The sequence below is a fragment of the Nestor notabilis genome, unplaced genomic scaffold (assembly GCF_000696875.1).
Source record: "Nestor notabilis isolate BGI_N333 unplaced genomic scaffold, ASM69687v1 scaffold9266, whole genome shotgun sequence".
NCBI lineage: Eukaryota > Metazoa > Chordata > Aves > Psittaciformes > Psittacidae > Nestor > Nestor notabilis.
The window spans coordinates 1,426-21,182 of NW_009933274.1; the positions used below are offsets into that span (position 1 = coordinate 1,426).

Sequence of the window (19,757 nt, forward strand, 5' to 3'; positions counted from 1 at the left end):
GTGACAGGAGGTTAACAAACAGAAAGCAGCCACCCTTCACCCGAAGTGTCACCGTGCGCGATGTAGTGACCCTTTCCTCAGCAGATCAGAGTGTGGATGCTCACATTCGGTCACTGCGAGGTGACAAGTTCTGCTTGCGCTGGCGTTGTGTTCTGGGGGGGAGTATTGAGGGCAGTCTGATGCTCTTTCCTCTGTGTGTGGTTTTAGATTTCTGATACACTGAAGCGGTTTGCAGTAAAAGTAACTACAGCCAGTGTGAAGGAGCGGAGGGAGATCCTCAGTGAGCTGGGAAAATGCATTTCTGGGAAAGGTAAAAGCTTCGGGGCCCTGCTCTGGTTACCAGGGTGGATAAGAACATTCAGATGCTTTGTTTCAAAGGCGGTGTGGAACATGAGGTGTAGCGTTTTGAGGGAGGGGGCTGGCAGCATTTGGAGGCTGTGCTTTCTCACAGTGTTAGTTCTGAGCATGGGGTTTGTAAGTAGCACAGAACCCTGGTTCCTATCATGTGTTAGTAGCTGTAGCATCATTGTGGTAGTTTTTCATTACTGTATCAGTTGCCTGTTTCTCTCCTGACTCCTTTTTAATGATTCATGGAATATTTATACACACACACGTATATACTGTCTGGAGAGAGAGAGAGTATGGAAGATTTCAGATACTCTTAAAAAAACAGGTGAAGATTTATAAAAGATTTATAAAAATCTTTTTTCTTTTATTTTCTGAAATGACTCTGGAATAACATGTTCCAATTTTGCCATTATTTTTTAAAATATGCATTACATATATTAAAAAAAAAGAGAACTTTTACTGCGATCCTTGCAAGCAGTTTCATAGGTATGAGCAGTTCACTGATTTCCGTTGTGAAGTGAATCACGTTTGTGTTAAAGGTTAAGAGCTTTGTGAAGAGTTAGATTAATGAAGAAACAATTTGGGATACATTCTGTTACAGACCTTCCAGAGGGTGCGGTGAAAGGCCTTTGCAAACTCTTCTGCCTTACTCTGCATCGATACCGGTGAGTATGTTGGTGTGGAAAAGCTGTTTTATTTAATCTATCAGTATTTATGTATTAGTTGAACTGGTATGGAGCATCTGAAGGTGTTAGCATAGAGTGTCACATACATTTCATGTATGACACTGAAAGATGCCATCTAGTCATTAGGCTCTCAAGCTGTGTGTCCTGGGTTCAGCTGTAGCAGTTACTTTTCTCCTTCTTAGCAGCTGGTGCACTGCTGTGTTTTAGACTTTAGCCTGAGAACATCACTGATAACACACCGGTGTTTCCAGTTGTTGCTCAGTAATGCTTGCTCCAAGCAAGGACTTTTCAGTCTCATGCTCTGCCAGGGAGGAGGGGAAGCCAGGAGGAAGCAGAGGCAGGACATCTGACCCAAACTGGCCAAAGGGGTATTCCAGACCACAGCACGTCATGCCCAGTATAGAAACTGGGGGGAGTTACCCAGAAGGCCCAGATCGCTGCTCGGGTCGGGCTGGGTATCGGTGGGTGGGTGGTGAGCAATTGTATCCTCTCCCCTTGTTATTTCCCTTACCATTACTATTATTGGCGTTACCAGTAGTGGTTTGTATTATACCTTAGTCACTGGACTGTTCTTACCTCAACCTGTGGGATTTACATGCTTTTGATTCTTCTCCCCATCCCTTGGGAGCGGGGGGGAAGATGGAGGGGAGTGAGCGAGCAGCTGCGTGGTTCTGAGTTACCAGCTGGGCTTAAACCACGACACTAGGTTTGACATTAAGAAGTTTTATGACACTGACCTTGTGTTTCACCTTTGATTTTGAAATTAAAACTTCCATCCTGTGGTTTAGTTTGCAAGAATGAATGCCCATGTCCTTGTGATGCAGGACTAAGGAGTCTTTTAGATGCCTTTTAGACACTTTTAGATTGGATTAAATCACGGCCTCTTGTAGAGAAGTTGTTCAGAACCTGTGTTTCATACTGCAACCTGCCAGAGGGCCTTGACATAACTTCCGTCAGTTGAGAAAGGGAATGGAGCTTTCTGCCAGAAACTTCTGCACTTGGAACAGCAAGGATAAAATGACTGCTAGCTGGGCTGCTGAAATGAGAAGGCAGAACCTCATGTGTGATGCAAGTGTAGTAATATCTGTAATGTTGGCAGGATTTGTCATGGTCACCGAGGTCTCTTTTCCATTCTAGGGATGCAGCATCCCGCAGAGCCCTGCAGCTGGCGCTCCAGCAGCTCGCAGAGTCCCAGCCAGAGGCAACAGCAAAAAACCTTCTGCAGTCACTTCAGTCTTCAGGGATCGCTGGCAAGGCTGGAGTGCCCAGGTGCTGGATGAGTTGCTTTGTGGGGAGGCAGTTCTGAGTTGCTGGTAGTTGTTCTTGTGTTTGGGATGATTCTGCTGCTGCTTGCCAGAGGTGTTAAAACATTTGGAGACAAAGCTGTTAATGACCGTTCTTACCTCTTCCATGTGTTCTGGTAAAGCAGAAGGACTGTTGTGGTTATTACTACTGGTGGATTTGGTCTGAGTTATGGCTTTGCCGTTGTTAACCTTCCAGTCTGGAGAGATAAGGAACAAACTCGAATACTAAGAAATTCTCCAAAATGATTAAGAAAGGGGATTTGCTCACCCAGCTGGTGGAATTCAAGGCCTTATTGTAGACAGGGAGATAATGAAATTTGAAGCTGAGCTTAGAAATATGCAGCTTTTCTATTGTGGTAGCTTCTGGAAACACTCATGGTTCCAAAAGGTGACTTGGGGTTGTTCAGCTGATACAGGCCACAGAGCTCTGTCCTGCAGTGCCACCGTGGCTGGATAAAGAGCAGCTTTTAGAAAAAGAGCTGGTCTTGGTTTACAGGCATGCAGTGATAGGATATTTACCCTCCAGTCACAGTGGCTGGCCTTGTGCACAAGGACACTTTCTACATTCTTTCACTTTGGGGTGAGGATCCTCAGGGAGCTGCGAGGTGCAATCTGTTACCTGAAGTGGAGGGAGGAGGTGAGAGTTAACAGAAACCAGAACCGAGGAGTGTGCCAGGAGGGAATGTGAGCTGAGAGACGATTTGGCAATGTAGGGCTGGGAAGCTCTGACAGTAAAGATGAGCAGTGGATGAGAAATCTTGAGTCACTTTTTGGGCACTCTCAGTTGGCGAAGTATTTAAGTCTCATTTCTGTAATGCTGCTGAGAAGATCCAGAAATAGTCTTTCTTCTGCTAAGGATTTTCATTCCCAACAGACAAGATTTAGCCTCTTTTGTGCTGTTTGGAAGTTCCGAAACACATAAGCTAAGACTTTAGCTGTGGGGTTTTTTGTGTGATACAATTGCCTCACTTGTAAGGTGGTGTTCTGACTTGGGCAAAGATGCATCTCTTATGGTCTAGTAGGTGTAAGATACTTACTGGGAGCTGTAGATTTACCTCTTTCTGCTGTTTGTACAACAGTAAGAGCAGTGGATCTGCAGCTCTGCTGGCACTCTCCTGGACATGCCTGCTTGTACGCACAGTCTTTCCAACACCTGACAAGAGACAGGGAGAAACATGGAAGAAACTGGTAGGTTCTTCTTTGTTTGCAGAAACATCCCTTTGGAGATAAGGATTTAAATATTTTTAATGCCTTTAAGTTGCTGTGTCATTGCAAATAGTTTTGAACATAACTGATAATGTCATGTTACCATCCAGGTTTATGTGGCAGTCTTTTTTGCTTTCTGGTGTCTTTTGATCTCTCCTGTTCTGCTGAAGAAAGGAGGAGGTGTATAAAGCATGAGAGTGGGGCAGTCTTGCACCTGTTTAGAGTTGCTCTGGTGTATGCCAGTGTTTCTAGACTAGGCGTGCTACTGGTGCCTCCAAGGTGCAGTCTGCAGCATGGCATGAATTCCTTGTGCCTCCCTTGAAGTATTTGTCTGTGTTACTGTGTCATATAATGTTAAGCAGCTTTTTGCTTTCTTTTCACCTACTTTAACAACATGAACCTGTGACCATGCTCAAGCACCTTGGAATGTAGTTGGAACACATGTTAAGAAGAGTTGTAATCTGATATAAATTGCTGTTTCCAGAGGCGGAGTTTCTCAGACTATTACGTATGGTTCTGCAAAGTGGCACATGTGGGATGAAAGCAGTGGCAGCTTGCTGGAAGAACTTGCACAAACTAAGGACTTCCACCCAAGCAGATTCAGCTAATCACTGGCAGTTGACTCATCTTGTTTGATGGGAGCTCGCTGAGAAGCACGTGCATGAAGGTTTTCTTGGCTGTTTCTGTTGGCAGGTGGAGGTCCAGTGTTTGCTCCTTTTGGAAGTCCTGGGAGGTTCTCATAAGCAGGCAGTGGCTGGGGCTGTAAAGAAGTTGAACAGGCTGTGGAAAGAGGTGATGAATACCTTATGTGACCATGTTTAGCAGCTGTTGTACATTCTGCTGTGTTAATGTGCCTTGCTGTTTTTTCTCTCCAGAACCAGGATCTGGTGGATCAGTACCTATCTGTTATTTTTGGTCTTGAACCAAACCAGAGCTATGCTGCAATGCTGGGACTTGCGGTGCAGTTTTGCACAGCCCATAAAGAGACTGATATCATTAAAAGATATAAGGTAAATCTGTTGTACTGCTTTTTGGGGGCTAATAAGTAGCATCACTTCCTACCAGGGAGAAGGGGACTGAACAGATGTCCCAGTGAGGCTGGTGCTTTGCATCTGCCCCTGGTTTCATTAGCTGTCAATTCAATAGCCATTGCACTTCTGACTAAAACAGCTAGAATAAGTTTACGGAGGAGATCCAAGATATGCAGCTTTGTGCTGTGGCCTGTGCATTTGTGTAGATGGCCAGTGCTGCAGCTTTCTGCCCTCTCCACTGTTGTAGGAATGGAAGGCAGCATTTAGCTTTAGTGCACTTTGAGTGTTGAGCTGAAGCGTAGAGCAGAGCACACTGATCTCTGCTTGACTGTCTTATTTGAGGATGGAAGCAAAGCGTCTGCTTAGTGAGCATTGCTGCCTTCCAGAGGAGGATGAGGCGGGGTGTCAAGCCTGACTTCCTGGTGGCGTGCAGGGAGATGGGTATAGGCTGCAACATGGCTAAAGTTTGGTGTTTCTGCTTGTTCAGAGTGCTCTTCTGGATTTCTACTTGAAGACCATCCTTATGAGCAAGACAAAGCCTCAGAAGCATGTGCTGGTGAGACTCACTGTTTACAGAGCTGCTTGTGCTTTTGTCCTATGTGCAGTGTCTGCTGCTGTGCTGAGTGCTTTGCTCCCTTTGCAGGAGAGCTGTTCCCCACTTCTTCGGTACATGTCTCACGCTGAATTCAAGGACTTAGTTTTGCCAACTCTGCAGAAATCCCTGCTACGGAGTCCTGAGAACGTAATTGAAAGTGAGTCTCTCATCTCTCTGCATTGCTCTGTTAAAGAGCATGAATAGTTGTTCCTTAGAAGTCTGGAGTTGTGGGGGGAATGTGTTTTTCTGGGCTATGCTTTTGGTCCTCTGAGCATAGGCAGCAGGATTGTCTGGTGTCTAAGGGTTAGGTGTAGAGAAGCAACATCCGTGGTGTGATCCCAAGTGTCTGGGTATGTGGTAGCTATTGTTTGCACAGAGGACAGAATTTCACAGCTGACTGCTAATAATAATCCTGAATTAATCTGCTCATTGGGCATCTATTTCAGTGTTGTTTTATTTCCTACTCCTTGCTGACCTTGTCTGCTCTTGATGTGAACTGAGGGGAAGGGTGTATCAGAATGCTAAAACCAGTTAACAAAATGTAATATGCTATTATCTCTTTTATCTTCAGCAATCTCTTGCTTGCTCGTATCTGTGAACCTGGATCTCAGCCAGTATGCTCTAGACATTGTGAAAGGACTGGCCAGTAAGTACTCTAAATTCTGGAGGGAATGACCTCGGAATAAAGCTTTCTTCAGCTTTCTGGCTATATATATAACAGCTTGATTACTGGTGAAGAGACTATATTATGTGGGAGGGAGGATGATGCTGATGATGCTGTAACTTGGAACCGGAATAGTTCACGTGCCAGTTCCTGAAGCTAAGTCAAGGCACATGTAAAGAGGTGTCCTTGCCTTGCAAGTTTGCTGTAAGGAGCTCTTAGCTTGTGCATTATTTCCTAGGTCACCTGAAATCCAACAGTGTGCAGCTGATGGATGAAGCAGTTGTGGCATTAAAGAACTTGGCTCGACAGTGCAGTGACCCCTCAGCAGTGGAGTCGCTGGGCAGACACCTTTTTGCCATCTTAGGGGGTGAGTAAATTGTAGGATAAGCAGTGGAGATGAATAAAGGTTTGCTGCCTTTGGGGAGTTTTGTGTATTGCATTTTCTTTTGTCTTTGTCTGCCTGTATAGTGGGGTGGCTCCACCTGGGTCAGGGATGACTGGGCAGGATTTTGTATTTTTGGGAAGATTCTTGGTGCAGTACGTAGCTGTTGTCTGTCTGTAAGTCAGCGGTCACTGTTTTTGTTGGCAGGCTCAGAAGGGAAGCTGACAGTTGTTGCTCAGAAGATGAGTGTCCTTTCAGGTGAGGATCCTAGAAGAAAGCTGCTTCTCTGGTGGAAGAAACTCAGCAGAATGCTGAATGAAAAGGAACTGAACTTAAGCCTTTAGGATTCCCTGCCTGTCATTCCAAATTGGCTGCAATTGATATCAAAGAGGGTGCTGGATACCACATGCTAGTTCTTGACTTACTGTTCAAAGGAGATAATTGGCTGGTAGGTTAAAGTGTTTTATGTGAGGAAGATGACTGCATCCTGAGTAAGAATGAAGGCAGAGGTCCTGCAGTGTTGGTACATGATGGATGTGACATGTAGGTGTACTGACAAAAAAGAGCTGTCTGTGCACGGATTGAAATGTGAAGGGACATTCTTGATTTGTTTTAGATTTTGCAGCAAGTGCTGGTAGTTTGGGAGCTAATGAGAGAATTTTGTCCTCTCAGGGATCGGCAGCCTCAGTCACCATGTGGTTTCTGGATCCTCTAGCCAAGCTCTGAGTGGAACCATCACTGAGCTTTTCATCCCTTTCCTGCAACAAGAAGGTCAGACCTTTTGCCTTTGTTCTGAGTTTGCTAAGCTGCTTTCATCCTGAGTAGGTTTTTCAACAGGCCTGTTTTTCAGGATAAATCTGATTCTTGCCTATTGTGTTATAAAATCCATGTCCTGCTCTGATGAGCAATGCCATGGAGACAGCTGTGTCTGTTAGAAGCACATGCATTCTTTCCCTGCCTCCTCCTGATGTTGTTACCTGCTTTCTGTTGTATGTCCATGTGATCTATCCAGTTGCTGTACTGACATGAGCTCTGTGTTACTTCCTAGTCCATGAAGGCACGTTGGTTCATGCAGTCTCTGTCCTGGCTCTTTGGTGTGTTCGGTTCACCACAGAAGTTCCTAAGAAGCTGGTAGAATGGCTAAAGAAAGCCTTCAGCCTTAAAACCTCCACTTCAGCTGTGAGACATGCCTACCTGCAGTGCATGCTAGCCTCTTTCAAAGGTAAAACTGTGCAGCTATTAATAACTCTCTTGACTGTGTGATTAAGAGAAGAGTAATCAACTTTTGTACTTCCTGATGTAAGTAGGTAGCTGTGTGGATTAAGAATGATTTTGTAAGGCAGTATCTGTTCGCTGACCTTCATATTTCTCCTCAAAGTCTGTTTTGCCTTCAAGTTTATAAAGATGTTTTCTCTCCTTGTATAACCAGCATCGCTGCCCATCGTGCTGTCGTTCATGTGCCCCCAAAGTAATTTTTGATTCCATTATTTTTGTCTTACACTTAAATTGTAAGGTTTCTAGCTCAGGGACTTCTGTTTTATGTAGCACCAGGCAGACCAGGACCTTGCTCTGTGGCGTTGACTCTTGGAAGCTAAAAAAAATAAAAAATAAAAAATAATTCTGTTTGAAATTAAGAACTTAAATTCTAAACTGTTGATGATCCTTTTGAGGTTTGTGTCTATTGGTCCTGTCCCCTTTGACGTCAGCATTTCATCCATGGGTCTACAGTTTGATGCCTGTATGTGAGCTCTCCTTTCTTGTTGATGCAATCTGAATCAAAAAGATGGTATACATTTGCTTCAAAGATCAGTAACTCAGTGTATTGTGTAGGTACAGTGAATTACCCATCACTTTCTCAATATGGATATGAGAGAAATTGTAATTTTGCTCTTTACTATTGTAGCTGCCAGGATTTTCTGTGCTATCATAGGGCTGAAAAAAACACTCTGAAAACCACTTGGGTATCACAGGATGGCAGAACTTTCAGAGACATCAATATCACAGAATCACAGAATGGTTTGGGTTGGAAAGGACCTTAAAGCTCCTCTAGTTCTTAAAGCTCATCTGAAGTTCATCTAGTCCCCTGCCGCAGGGAAATACAGCAAACTGGATGTTGCTCATGCTTGCTGTGGGCAAGGGGGGTTACTTGTGTGTGATGTGTGCAGCTGTTAAGGGGATTAAGGCTCAAGATACTTACATTCTAAAATAATTTGCTCACCACTGGAACAGTGACTGCCATCGCTTTGCTGCACCCAACGAAGTGTCCAACTGGAGCATAAAAAACCCAGAGATTCCAATTCTTACGAGTTTATAGTTAAAACACAACCTCTAAATATTCAATGTAGAAAATCATGAGGTCTTTTATTTTCTTCTTCAGTATTGTGAGATGTTGCTTCTGGAGGTACCTTCAGATAGGAACACCTAACTCGGTTTCCATGGAAGTGAGGGTCACACACCAGTGGGATTCCTTGACCTGTGAATGTTTGAAGTGGAAAAGATGGTCGTAGCTTGCCAGGAATTTACTTTCCCTCTCTTAGGGAAACATAATCCCTGAAGTCAGACTTCCTGTGATTTGAACCAGATCTTTTAATGTAACTGAATTAGCATTTTCTTTTGCATCCCATGACCTGGAACTCATATTGAGATTGGGCTGTTCTATCTGTGAGGAAAGGACTAAAGTGGTTATCATCTAGATTTTCATAATTCATGTTTAATGGTAGTTGTGACTGGCAAATACTCTGGGAGACTCAGAGTCTTCCCAATATGTGTCTGATTCCTTTCCTCGTCTCACGACAACAGAACTGTTGATACTCTTGTGGTATGAAGTGTGAAGGACCATGTTGTTTTGTAACTTGTCTCTCTGTCTCCTCAGGTGACACGTTATTACAGGGAATGGACTTGCTGCCAATGCTGATCCAGACAGTAGAAAAAGCAGCATCTCAAAGTACTCAGGTTCCCATGGTAACTGAAGGAGTTGCTGCAGCTTTGTTGATCTGCAGGATATCTGTAATTGAGGGACAAACTGGTAAGTCACAAAACATCTAGTAGAGTCCAATACAGACAGGTTTTAAGGGTTACCAGTTTTTATTCGGCAACATGCATAAGATAGTATTCCTTAATCTGTATTGTTTCTGCATAGAGAATCATTGCCTTTTTGTAAATCAGGGAAGAATTTATTCCCGTCTGTGTTATGTCAGTGAAGAATTTTTGCTCTTCTGTGGCTTTGTGAATTGCAGCTTCCTTTCACCTAAGGCAATATTCCTCTTTATTCTGACGGAAGGCATTCACTCAGACCTTACATGCTAGGTCTTGATTGATGCATTTAAAGTATTACTTGCTGGTTATTTGGCTAGTGTTTTAACAGTCTTTGGAAAGCGTGTCCTCCATTAGAGGATATACAAGAACTGTCTGAGTTCATACATCTGCCAGGATATGTAATCGAGGCATGTTCTGTCTATCAGAAGCAACACACCGCTTTCCTCCTTTCCTTATTTTTAGGAAGGCTTGCCCTGTGAAAGGTTAAGGTGAAAGAGACTTTACATTTCACAAGTGTTAAGTCAGAGAAATACCTTTTTGTCAGCAGGTGTTTTTTGAGCATGCTTATGGCTTTGGATTAGAGAGATGAGCAACAGCTGACCATGTTGAGCACCACTTCAGAGCTGTCTTTATAAGTGAAGAAAAGTAAAGCTAGATGTAGCCTGAGTGATTTCAGGAGACACAATTCTACTGTATTTTAGGTACACTGGTGACTTATTTTGAAACATCCTTGATAGACATCTGTTCTTTTCCTGTCAGAGTCTAAGCTGAGTGGTTTCTGGCAGCTGATTCTGGATGAGAAAAAACAAATCTTTACATCTGAGAAGTTCTTGCAGTCTGCATCAGAGGAAGGTAAATGTCGGTTACTTCATATCCAGTTGCTGTTTAACTCTATTATTTAGTACCTAAAAGAGCTAATACTGCCATTAACCCTGTTCTGTGATCCTTGGAAGATCTGTTTTCAGATTAAAATGAAGAGTGTGCTCTTTCAGAAGTACATCTAGACTAGTCTAAACTTGACAATGAGTTCATTTTCTTCTTAATGAGCCTGAGTTATACAAACCGAAGGGCCTAGTAACAGTTGAAGGTTGGAAGATGCGATGAGGTAAAACACCAAGGCTGCTATTCATATGGCATTATGCCGTCTGTATGAATTCAGTACACATTTTAGCGTCACTGAAGGCATTTCAGCAGGGCTTGGGAATTAACAGTATTGGTGCAGTGAGCATGGTGTTTGCTCTGTTTACTTAGGCAAAAATAGGTCGCACACAGTGGTCAGGAAGCTTCTGCTGGTATCCAGCTAACCACATGTCTATGAAACCATGGTTCTGTTTCCAGTCTTGGCAGATCTGAGTTGGATTTGTCCCTAGCTTCACTGCGATTATGTAGAGGCTCGGTTTGGGTAGCTGCTTTAATGTGTCCCGCTTGCTGTTTGTTTGTTTTCAGGTACAAAAATGTGTTTCCTTATGAAGCCTCGTGCTATTTTGAGTATTTGTCTTTTCCCACAGCAATGTGTACAGTGCTGCAGCTGACAGAGCGCCTTCTCTTGGATCATGCACAGCGGCTGCCTGAAAGTAAAGTTCAGTACGTAGAGTGCACTTGCTGCCACTGATCTGTGTCTGATCCCTGACTGTTAATGTGGGCGGTGGAGAGGGTGGGCTTGGGACTTCGCACACAACGTTGAACTCTTTGTGCTTTTCTGCCCCGTTGGTTTCCAGAGCTGCCTCCCTTGCTAAAGCTGTTTATTTCTCTGTTTCCAGGCAGTATCACCGTGCCCTTGTTGCAGTGCTGCTGAGTCGGACCTGGAATGTTCGAAGACAGGCCCATCAAACAGTTAAGAAGCTCTTGTCCTCTCTGGGAGGGTACAAACTGGCCTATGGGCTCTTGGAGGAGCTGAAAGTGGTTCTCACTTCCCATAAGGTGAGTAGTTAAGAACCCTAGTCTGTGCTTAGATGTTTGTATGCTGCCAATCATCTCCCTACCCTAGACATGCTGTTAGTATTGACATACAGTGTGATATGAAGATGCTTTGGTTTCAGGTGATCTCCTAGAATGCCACTTGGCATTAAATTACTGCATATTACTGTATCATTGTCTGTGGTGTGCCTAATACACACAGAAGATACATTATTTCAAATTATTTGGGGAGGATGCTCTAGTTTTCCATGTCCTTCTATTATTTGGATCAAAATTTAATCCCTGCTGGAGGACCAAGTGCTTCGTTCCTCTCTTGGTATCCTAGGTCTTTGGCCCTGGCTTTTACAGCTTAAGCTGCCTATTTAAAGCAAAAGTAATATAGATGCTTTACTAGCAACTATTATAAAAATTAGAAGAAAATAGGAAAGAGAATGCTGTGTTGCTGGGCATGGTGCTAAGCCAGCACCATGTCAAGTTGTGTAATAGAGAAAGTTACATGAATTTCAAGGCTGGGACTTGAAAGTGGTCTTCCTGTATGATAGATACAGCCTGAATAATGTATTTTTGAAAAGATACTGGGTAAAATGAGACTGCAGAAGTTGGGTGTACTGTTCCCAGCCAGCTGGTTCAACCTTGTCAAAGTCCTCCTTGCCAAAAATGATAATTTTAGTTTTATTTTACCCTGGCTTGCCAAATCTAGTATAGTCCTCCATTCTTAGCCTTTCTGTCACTGTCATCTCTGTGCTTCGGTTCCACTGTTATCCTTTATCCTTTCTTTCCTTGGAGGACTTCAGGTTGTTGGTACTGACAGAGGCAGATGATTGTTAGTATTCAGTATGGTGTTACTGTGGGGAAGTGTGCTCAGGGCTCAGGAAGGCTTGATGTGATGTGTTCATGACAAGTTGTCCACTCAGGTTCTGCCTCATGAGGTCCTGGTGACGGAGTTGGGAGAGCTGTCAGAGCTAGGAAAGACATACATTCTTCCTCGTGTCTTTCATGAGGCACTCTGTGTCATCTCAAGTGTGGCAGGGCTTGACGTGGATTCCTTTGAGCCAGAAAAGCTGGCGCTGGAGATGCTGCTGGTGAGCCATCATCCGTCTGTAGGTGAGTGGAGGGGTAGGACCACTCTCATGTCCAGCGTATGGGGTCTTTATCTTTCCTTTTTAGTTTCATTGTATTGGCATTCCGCTTCATATTTACTTGGTCATTTATTATTCTTGCTAGTGGCAGTGCAGCCAGGCCTTTGGCCAACCCTCCTCATCAAGATGAAGATAGATCCTAAGGACTTCATTACCAAACACCTGAATGACATACTGCCCAGGATCACTGCCTACACTCTGGAGAACCAGGTGATAAACTTCTGCTTTCCTTGTGTTAGTTTTGGGAGATGCTTTGGCAGAGGAGGGTTTTCTAGAGGAGCAAAGTACCAACTGATCTATAAGGAAGAAGATCTGTCTAAAATGTGGGGAAAAGGCAAATTCAAAAAGAACAACTGGTGCAAAGGAGCTGTGATTTAAGGGGGAAAGAATGTGTACCAGCAGCCGAGTAGAACTTTAGATAAGATACAGTCACCCACTGAATAAGGAATTAGGAATTTCAGCATAACTTCCTCAACAGGGCATATGTTTTAGAGACAATTTCAAGGAATACTGATAATACTGGTTTTTTCCTTTGTTTTCTTGATAGTCGTCTATGAATGCAGTGGGATCTCTCTCTCTGCTTTCACCTGGTAGAGTGCTACCACAGCTCATCAGCACTATCTCAGCATCAATGGAGAATCCAGCTCTGTGCCAGGTTACTCGAGAGGAATTTGCCATCATGAAGACACCAGAGGGAGAACTATATGACAAATCTATAATACAGAGGTAAGACTTCGTAACTTCTTTTCTCTGTGCACCAGGGGATTGATTGCTGCTGGCATCTAGGCAGTGGTGAGTGGGTTTGTTAGATGCTTTTTCTGTACAGGAGTTACCAGATTTGTGTGTCTGGATCTTAGTTCAGAGCAGTGCTGATTCTTTTCTCTACTTCTCCTTCTCAGTGCTCAACAGGATAGTATGAAAAAGGCTAACATGAAGCGGGAGAACAAAGCTTATTCCTTCAAGGAACAAATCATTGAGCTGGAGCTGAAGGAGGTGAGTTAATGGGAAGGGGAAAGCCGGGCTGGTCACTACTATCTCATCTGTTTTGTGGCATGGCTTCTGCCATATGTGTATCTCGTGTAACTTCTGTAAGGGTTGTTAAATAGGTGCTTTCATCTTGTGGTCAGCATCAGTTCAGTTCAGTCTGGCCAGAGTGATGGGTGTAGGTGGGGGGAAGAATTTGGTGAAAGGAAGGAAATGTACCAGACTGGAGCATTCTTTTAATAAAGCTTGGCTTTGCTTTGCTCTGGGGAGGATGATGTGCCCATCCACTGTAGAAAGAGCTGGACAGCTCTTTTTAATGGTATTGGATAATTTGTGACCAGTTAAACGTGAGAAACTGATGCTATGCTGCTAGTGTGACACTGAAGTGGTGTTAACCTGCAGATTTCCTTTTTGTGTCTTCACTTCAGAGTGATATGCTTGGAAGAATATTTTGATACTGTTTTAAAAGTAAATTGCAAAAAACCCCCAATGTGTCAAACTTTCTACCTAGTTGTAGGGATGGTGTTAATAGCTCCTGGTTAATAATGTCCATTGCTCTCTACTGCAGGAAATAAAGAAGAAGAAAGGAATAAAGGATGAGGTGCAACTGACCAGCAAGCAGAAGGAGCTGATGCATGCACAGCTGGAAAGGGAATCTCAGATAAGAAAACGGCTGAAGGAGGTAAGTTTTGATGGTCTTTTTTACCAGCTACTAGGGCCCAGGTCATTTTGATAAAAGGAATAGAGAATATTCAGCAATGACCTGTTGGTTTCTTTCATTAGAAATTAGATTTGACAACTTGATGTTTTGTTTTGTTTTGTTTTTTTATGGTAACTTTTGAATTATTTCTTTTACAGCTTGATAATGAGCTGGAAACAGCTCTTAGACTCCTGGATGCTGTTATAAAGAGAAAGCCTCCTGGTCTGACTCAGTACATCCCTGCTCTCATCAGTTCCTTCTTGCCACTTTTTCGATCGCCTTTGGCTGCTCCAAGGATTAAGGAACCTTTTCTTTCCTTAGCTTCCTGTGTCATGCCTGCTCAACTGAAAACCTTTGGTTAGTATTTGCAGTTGCCATTTAAGGGCAGAGTGCATTATTTTTATGGCAGGACGGTGAAAATTCTTGCTTTTACAAGCTGTGGTTCATGACCATTTGCCACAGAAAGCCAAGGGGAAAAACCACCCTGGAGCAGTGCTTAGGGAGGTGACTGCAAAGTCCCAGAAATCCTATTGCTGGATAAGACTGGGTCCAAAGACAAGGAGTTGTCAAGTCATTGTGATCACCTCTAAGTAGCAGTTGGTTACAATGGTACTGTCTCCCCTGTGCAGAGTTTGGAGGGTGTGAGTATCTCTCACACATATAACTTGTGAAGAAAGCTGTCCCCTGAGGCCTCGGGGCTGTGCTTCCTTCCTTGCCTCTTGCAGCCTGGGCTGTTGCCCATATCTTTGCTGTAATTCTTTGGTCTTTGTTCTTGGGGATTTTTCTCTCAAGAAATCTTTGGCTTTAGTCCTCTCATGGATTCTTTATTCTTTCATGCCAGGTACTTTAGTGAGCCATGTGACCTTGCGCCTGATGAAACCTGAATGTGAATTAGATGAATCCTGGTGTCAGGAAGAGCTGCCTACTGCTCTGAACAGAGTTGTTAACTTGCTGCATGCCCACACCATTCCTGGCCGAACAGGCAAGGGTGAGCCAGGTAAAAAGTATTGTAGATCCCTCTGACATCCCCCCATAGCTCTGTGAGCTGTTTCAGGTATTATGGTTTATGTAATGTTTTATAGGTGAGACTTCACTTTTTTCTTCTTCAAATTGGATAAGTCTTCATAGATATGGAAAACCTTAAGGGTTTTTTTTCGTGGGGGTAGTAGTGGAAATGATGTTACAAGTGTAGTAAGTGTAGAAATAAAATAACAGTAACTTTTTTTTAAGTGGTTCATTCAGAAATAATAGTGAAATTAAGGTTCATCTTTGCCAAAGACAGTTCCTACCTTTCAACACCACTTAGCATAAGTGATTCAGTGAGACTTAAGTGGAAAGACAAAAGAATTGCTTGTTATCTGTGATCTCAGCAGTGAAGTGCCTGTGGCCTCTGCTTGTTTGCTGTGTGGTGCTGCAGTTCATGAATATTTTATTGTGGCATGTTTGTAGAAGAAGCAGTTCTTTCTCACTCTGACATGAAGGCAGGCACCAACATTTTTGCAGTGCAAAAATACAGTTTGAGTGAAAATGAACTTTTTTTTGTTTGGTTGGGTTTTTTTTACTGGGTTAGGTTTAATCTAGATCCTTTCCAGAATTTACTTCGTGATGGGGTGTGCAAGTACTTGTACTGCTACACTGAAGATAATGGTACAGAAGTGGGAGGGTAGGTGTGCTGCCTCTGGAGGCTAAGATGTCTTAAAGCGTCTGGTGTACTGTAGTGATAGAGGTGGTTCATTCAGGCTTTGGAGTTTTTCATCATGTAGCTCTGCCACAAGCTGCCGTGATGGATGGTTTATATTTTTTAAGAGAAAGGTAGTATTCTGTTTGGTCCCTTACCCCAGCAGTTCAGTTTTCCTCTTACTGTTCTGTTGCTAATCAGCTCTGCAGTTGTGTCACTGGCACATGTAATCTTCACAGCTGAGTAGTGGTAATTGACCATGTTGAGCACCACTTCAGTGCTGAACATCTCAGTGATAATTCTCCACTATGCAATTTATTTCCATAGTAAGTGCAAGTTCATTAACATTGGAATCCATTTTCAGGCTTATTTCCAGAAAGCAGTGGCAGGCTTCTCAATCCTTCAACATTTCCTACAGTGCTTAAATGAATATCTGATTTATTTTTTTCAGTTCTGCAAGAGAAAGGAAATAGGTTCCAAAGCACTTTGTTGGACAAGTTATGTTAAACTCCCAAATGATTTTTCCTCATTTTCAAAGTTTTTTGGAGCGTAGTCTTGCAATATGATTTAGTAGAGGTTAGTTTCTTAAGTTACCATGAGACCTAAGAAAGACCATAACTCTTTCTAATGTGGATGATAAATCATATGTTGCTGGAGCGCCGAGACACATTTTATAATCTCTTTTGTATTGGTCAGTACTGGCTACTGTGTTAATAGAACATTTTATCTTCTTAGATCAAGCTTTCTTCCTCCTGCATATAGAGGAGCGGTTGCTGGAGCCTAAAAATAGCTGGCCAATAATTAAAAAAACGGGGGAAAAAAAAGCAAAAGAGCAAACAGATCCTGAGCAAATGGAAAAATCCCACATCAGAAGTGGAGGGGTTTGACCTAAGCTATTCATGTTGAACAGTTAGGAGCTTGCAGTGCTTTTGGTATTTAATATTTCTCCCTTGAACTACTTTTGCAGTGTCCGTGCCCTACATAAGCTGACTAATACTGCAGTATTGGATCTGCAGTGCTCTTCATTTGCATCTTAGAAACATTATAGCTGGCATTCTCTGACAGTACAGAAAGTAGGTGCTTTCCCTAGATGTCTAACACTTGAATTGTAGCTGGACTAACTGGAGAGGATTGGAAGGAGCAAAATCTTTACCAATAGGAATCCAAAAGCTTTAATTTTTCTCAAGGGAGGAGGGAAGGGAGTTGAGACTTGCACCAGAGTTAGAGGAACCTCATTCTCAAGAATGCCGTTGAAGACTGGAACGGCAGGTCAGCTAGGTTGGTAGAAAGTGTTCAAAGGGAACGTAGCTGGCAAACAGGCACCTACTTTGGGACAAATGAACTTTAAAAGTGAATTGGTTAAATTGTGTCAGATCCCTGTGTGGATCCTCAAGTATTTCCAGGATAGACAAACTCTCAGTTTTGCCTGTCTCTCTACAGTCCAGTGGGTTGCTTCCATTTCATTTACAGTGTGTATTTTCACACTGTTGAAGCATTGGAATTAATTTAGAATCCTAATGTGACTTAGTTGAAGCCAGTTCATTGGTGTTGCAAGCAACAATATAGTTAAAGCCAGTTCATTGGTGTTGCAAGCAACAATATTGGGTAGAATCATTTAGGTTGGAAAAGACCCTCAACATCATCAGGTTCAGTTGTTAATCTGACACTGAAATGCCAGGTAGCACTGTTGGAGCTGTACTGTTACTGCTAAGTGAAATGCCAAAGTGGTAGAGGCTTAGCAGGTTGTGTGCACTGCTTTGAACAGGTTAAGTCCACATACACGTGTGTATGGAAAGTGTCCTTTAGACTGGGTGTCTCTAGGGGCATAGAAGTGAACCTGCCATGTTTGTACGTAAGGCTGAAGCTGGACGTATGCATTGTGAGCTACCGGAGTGTACATGTTACAGCAGTCAGTGTTAGAAACCAAGATGTGAGATCAGCTATGCTCACAGGATTGTATTTCCTTTTCCCAGGCGCTGCCCCATTGTCAGCTCCAGCATTTTCCTTAGTCTTTCCTCTCCTAAAGACAGTTATAACTGAGACACCCCATGGCAGTGAAGACCAGGAGGAGTTCCTGGTCAGTATTCTGCAGATCCTCACGGTCCATGCTCAGCTGCGATCAACAGCAAATGGCCAGGCTTTGCTGGTGGATGAGGTGAGTGAGAGCTGTGGGGATGGGATGGCCTCCTTCAACAGTTGTTCAGATGAGGCATAGGGTAAAGCAGATGATGTGTAAACTGGACAAAGTAATTCTACAGGTTAGAGTTAACGATGTAAGGTTGTTTTCTGTCACAGGTTTTAGTTACCTGCCCTGCCTTAGGTTTTAATTGTGGTGTTTATAATGAGTGTCATACACAGGCATGGTACTTTGGAGTCACAAGACATAAGGCTTTTTCTCCTTCCTCTGCTTTTTCTCCCCTCAACCTTCCAGAATGGCCCAGAGCTGCTGCCCCGGAGGGACATGCTGGTTCTGCTGACGCGGGTGATAGGAACAGGTTCTCCACGGTTACAGGTGAGTCCTTTGCCTCATAACAATGGCTAGGATTCTGTCTAAGTTTCATCAGCATCTAAATGAGGGAAATACACCCACCTGGCTTAAGTCTCTGAGGCTGGTGGTTGATACACTACCAGTTTTCTCCTGTGTTTATGCTATTCTTGGAATAAAATGTCTACATCTTTTTTTCCTGGGGGTTTTATTGCACCAAACATACTCATCAGTCTTCCACAGGTGACATTTTATACCTTCTCTATGGTCTTGCTGTGTCAGAGAAGTTCAGGAGTCACTTCTCTGAGTGTTCTAAGGGATGAGATGGCAGAAAGGTCAATAATAGCAGAAAGGCAAACAGCTGGACTGAACTCATCAGTTCTTGGTTTTTGTCACTGTTCTTTGAGAATTTCTTCTCTTGTGATAGCACTCAACCTCCCCCATGCTTGCTTTGACAGAAGTCGGTGGTGGAATCTCTAATAATTTCTCATGGCATTTTAGGTTTTGGCTTCCAATGCACTGACCACCCTGTGCGCAAGCAGCAGTGGGGAGGATGGCTGTGCCTATGCAGAACAGGAGGAGATCGATGTGCTACTTCAGGCCCTGCAGTCTCCATGTATGAATGTTCGAGATGCAGCTCTCAGGGTAGGTGGGAATCATTCAGGGTCACAGGTGAATGTTCTCTAACACTGATGAAGAGAGGCTTCAGTTCTGGCAGTGTGTCTGCAGGAGGAGGCAGTAGCTACTCAATAATAATGCTCTAAGTAATGCTCTTTGTGCTAGATTTATCTTGGGTCTACCCACACCTTTCTTTTGTTAAAATAGGTGTAATTGTAACAACTTAACATCTTCTATTTAGAGTTGCATAGAGCTTAGTCTTAAAGAGAGAAGTTGTCAAAAGAATCTTATGTCTGTATTGGGCCCAGTGTTTTTGGAAAGCTTCAGGCTTAGTCACTTCTTAAGAACATAAAGAAAAAACCCAAGGGTGCCTGGTTTTCTTTGTCATTAAACAAATTTCAGCTTAGCTTACCTGAGCTGGCTTCTCTGTACTTAGAAGTAGAAAAGACTGTAGTCAACAGAGCACAACCTAGTGCCTACTTGCCTCTCTGCAACTGCCTATGGAGCACTATTCTTGAGTTTCACCATCTCACCTGGAAGTCCTTGATCAGCACAGGCAGTGTACTGCACAAGAAAATGTGAATTTTGACACCTTCAACCACTGAGAGCTTGACTTGGCGAAAGTTGTAGGTGTTTTAAAGCATCTGTTTCTAAAATCAGATCCTTACACTGATTCTCCTGTGAACTAACTCAGGGACTGATGGAGCTACAAATGGTTCTACCAACCCCAGATAGTGATGAAAAGAATGGGCTGAATCTGTTACGTCGCCTTTGGGTAGTGAAGTTTGACGTGGAAGATGAGATTCAGAAGTTGGCAGAGAGGTAAGAGTTCTTCCTGGCTGGTTGGATTGTGATGGGACCTCTCTTCTGCTCCCCTTATGGAGCAGTGGCTGGGATTTTGCCTCCCGTAGGTGGAGGGCAGCTTTAGGTCACCTCAATACCTACATGTAGCTGTGGCTTTTCTTGCTGAAGGGTAATCTGTCC

At 43.4% G+C, this 19,757-nt stretch overlaps 1 protein-coding gene across 1 annotated transcript in view; it reads left to right on the forward strand.

Annotated features, from left to right (window-relative positions):
• Positions 1-207: 207 nt before the first annotated feature.
• The window catches only part of GCN1L1 (GCN1 general control of amino-acid synthesis 1-like 1 (yeast)), a gene marked incomplete at its 5' end in the record, with an annotated part of 40,325 nt that continues 20,775 nt past the window's right edge, over positions 208-19,757 (forward strand). The window contains 28 exon segments of the mRNA XM_010016792.1: positions 208-310; positions 950-1,013; positions 2,172-2,303; positions 3,418-3,526; positions 4,238-4,336; positions 4,420-4,554; positions 5,063-5,131; positions 5,219-5,327; positions 5,742-5,816; positions 6,073-6,201; positions 6,424-6,474; positions 6,889-6,987; positions 7,265-7,438; positions 9,089-9,241; positions 10,012-10,104; positions 10,761-10,836; positions 11,013-11,172; positions 12,084-12,273; positions 12,394-12,518; positions 12,856-13,034; positions 13,208-13,301; positions 13,861-13,974; positions 14,151-14,349; positions 14,834-14,989; positions 17,644-17,825; positions 18,102-18,182; positions 18,657-18,800; positions 19,468-19,595. Of these exon segments, the coding sequence (XP_010015094.1) occupies positions 208-310; positions 950-1,013; positions 2,172-2,303; positions 3,418-3,526; positions 4,238-4,336; positions 4,420-4,554; positions 5,063-5,131; positions 5,219-5,327; positions 5,742-5,816; positions 6,073-6,201; positions 6,424-6,474; positions 6,889-6,987; positions 7,265-7,438; positions 9,089-9,241; positions 10,012-10,104; positions 10,761-10,836; positions 11,013-11,172; positions 12,084-12,273; positions 12,394-12,518; positions 12,856-13,034; positions 13,208-13,301; positions 13,861-13,974; positions 14,151-14,349; positions 14,834-14,989; positions 17,644-17,825; positions 18,102-18,182; positions 18,657-18,800; positions 19,468-19,595 (3,422 nt within the window).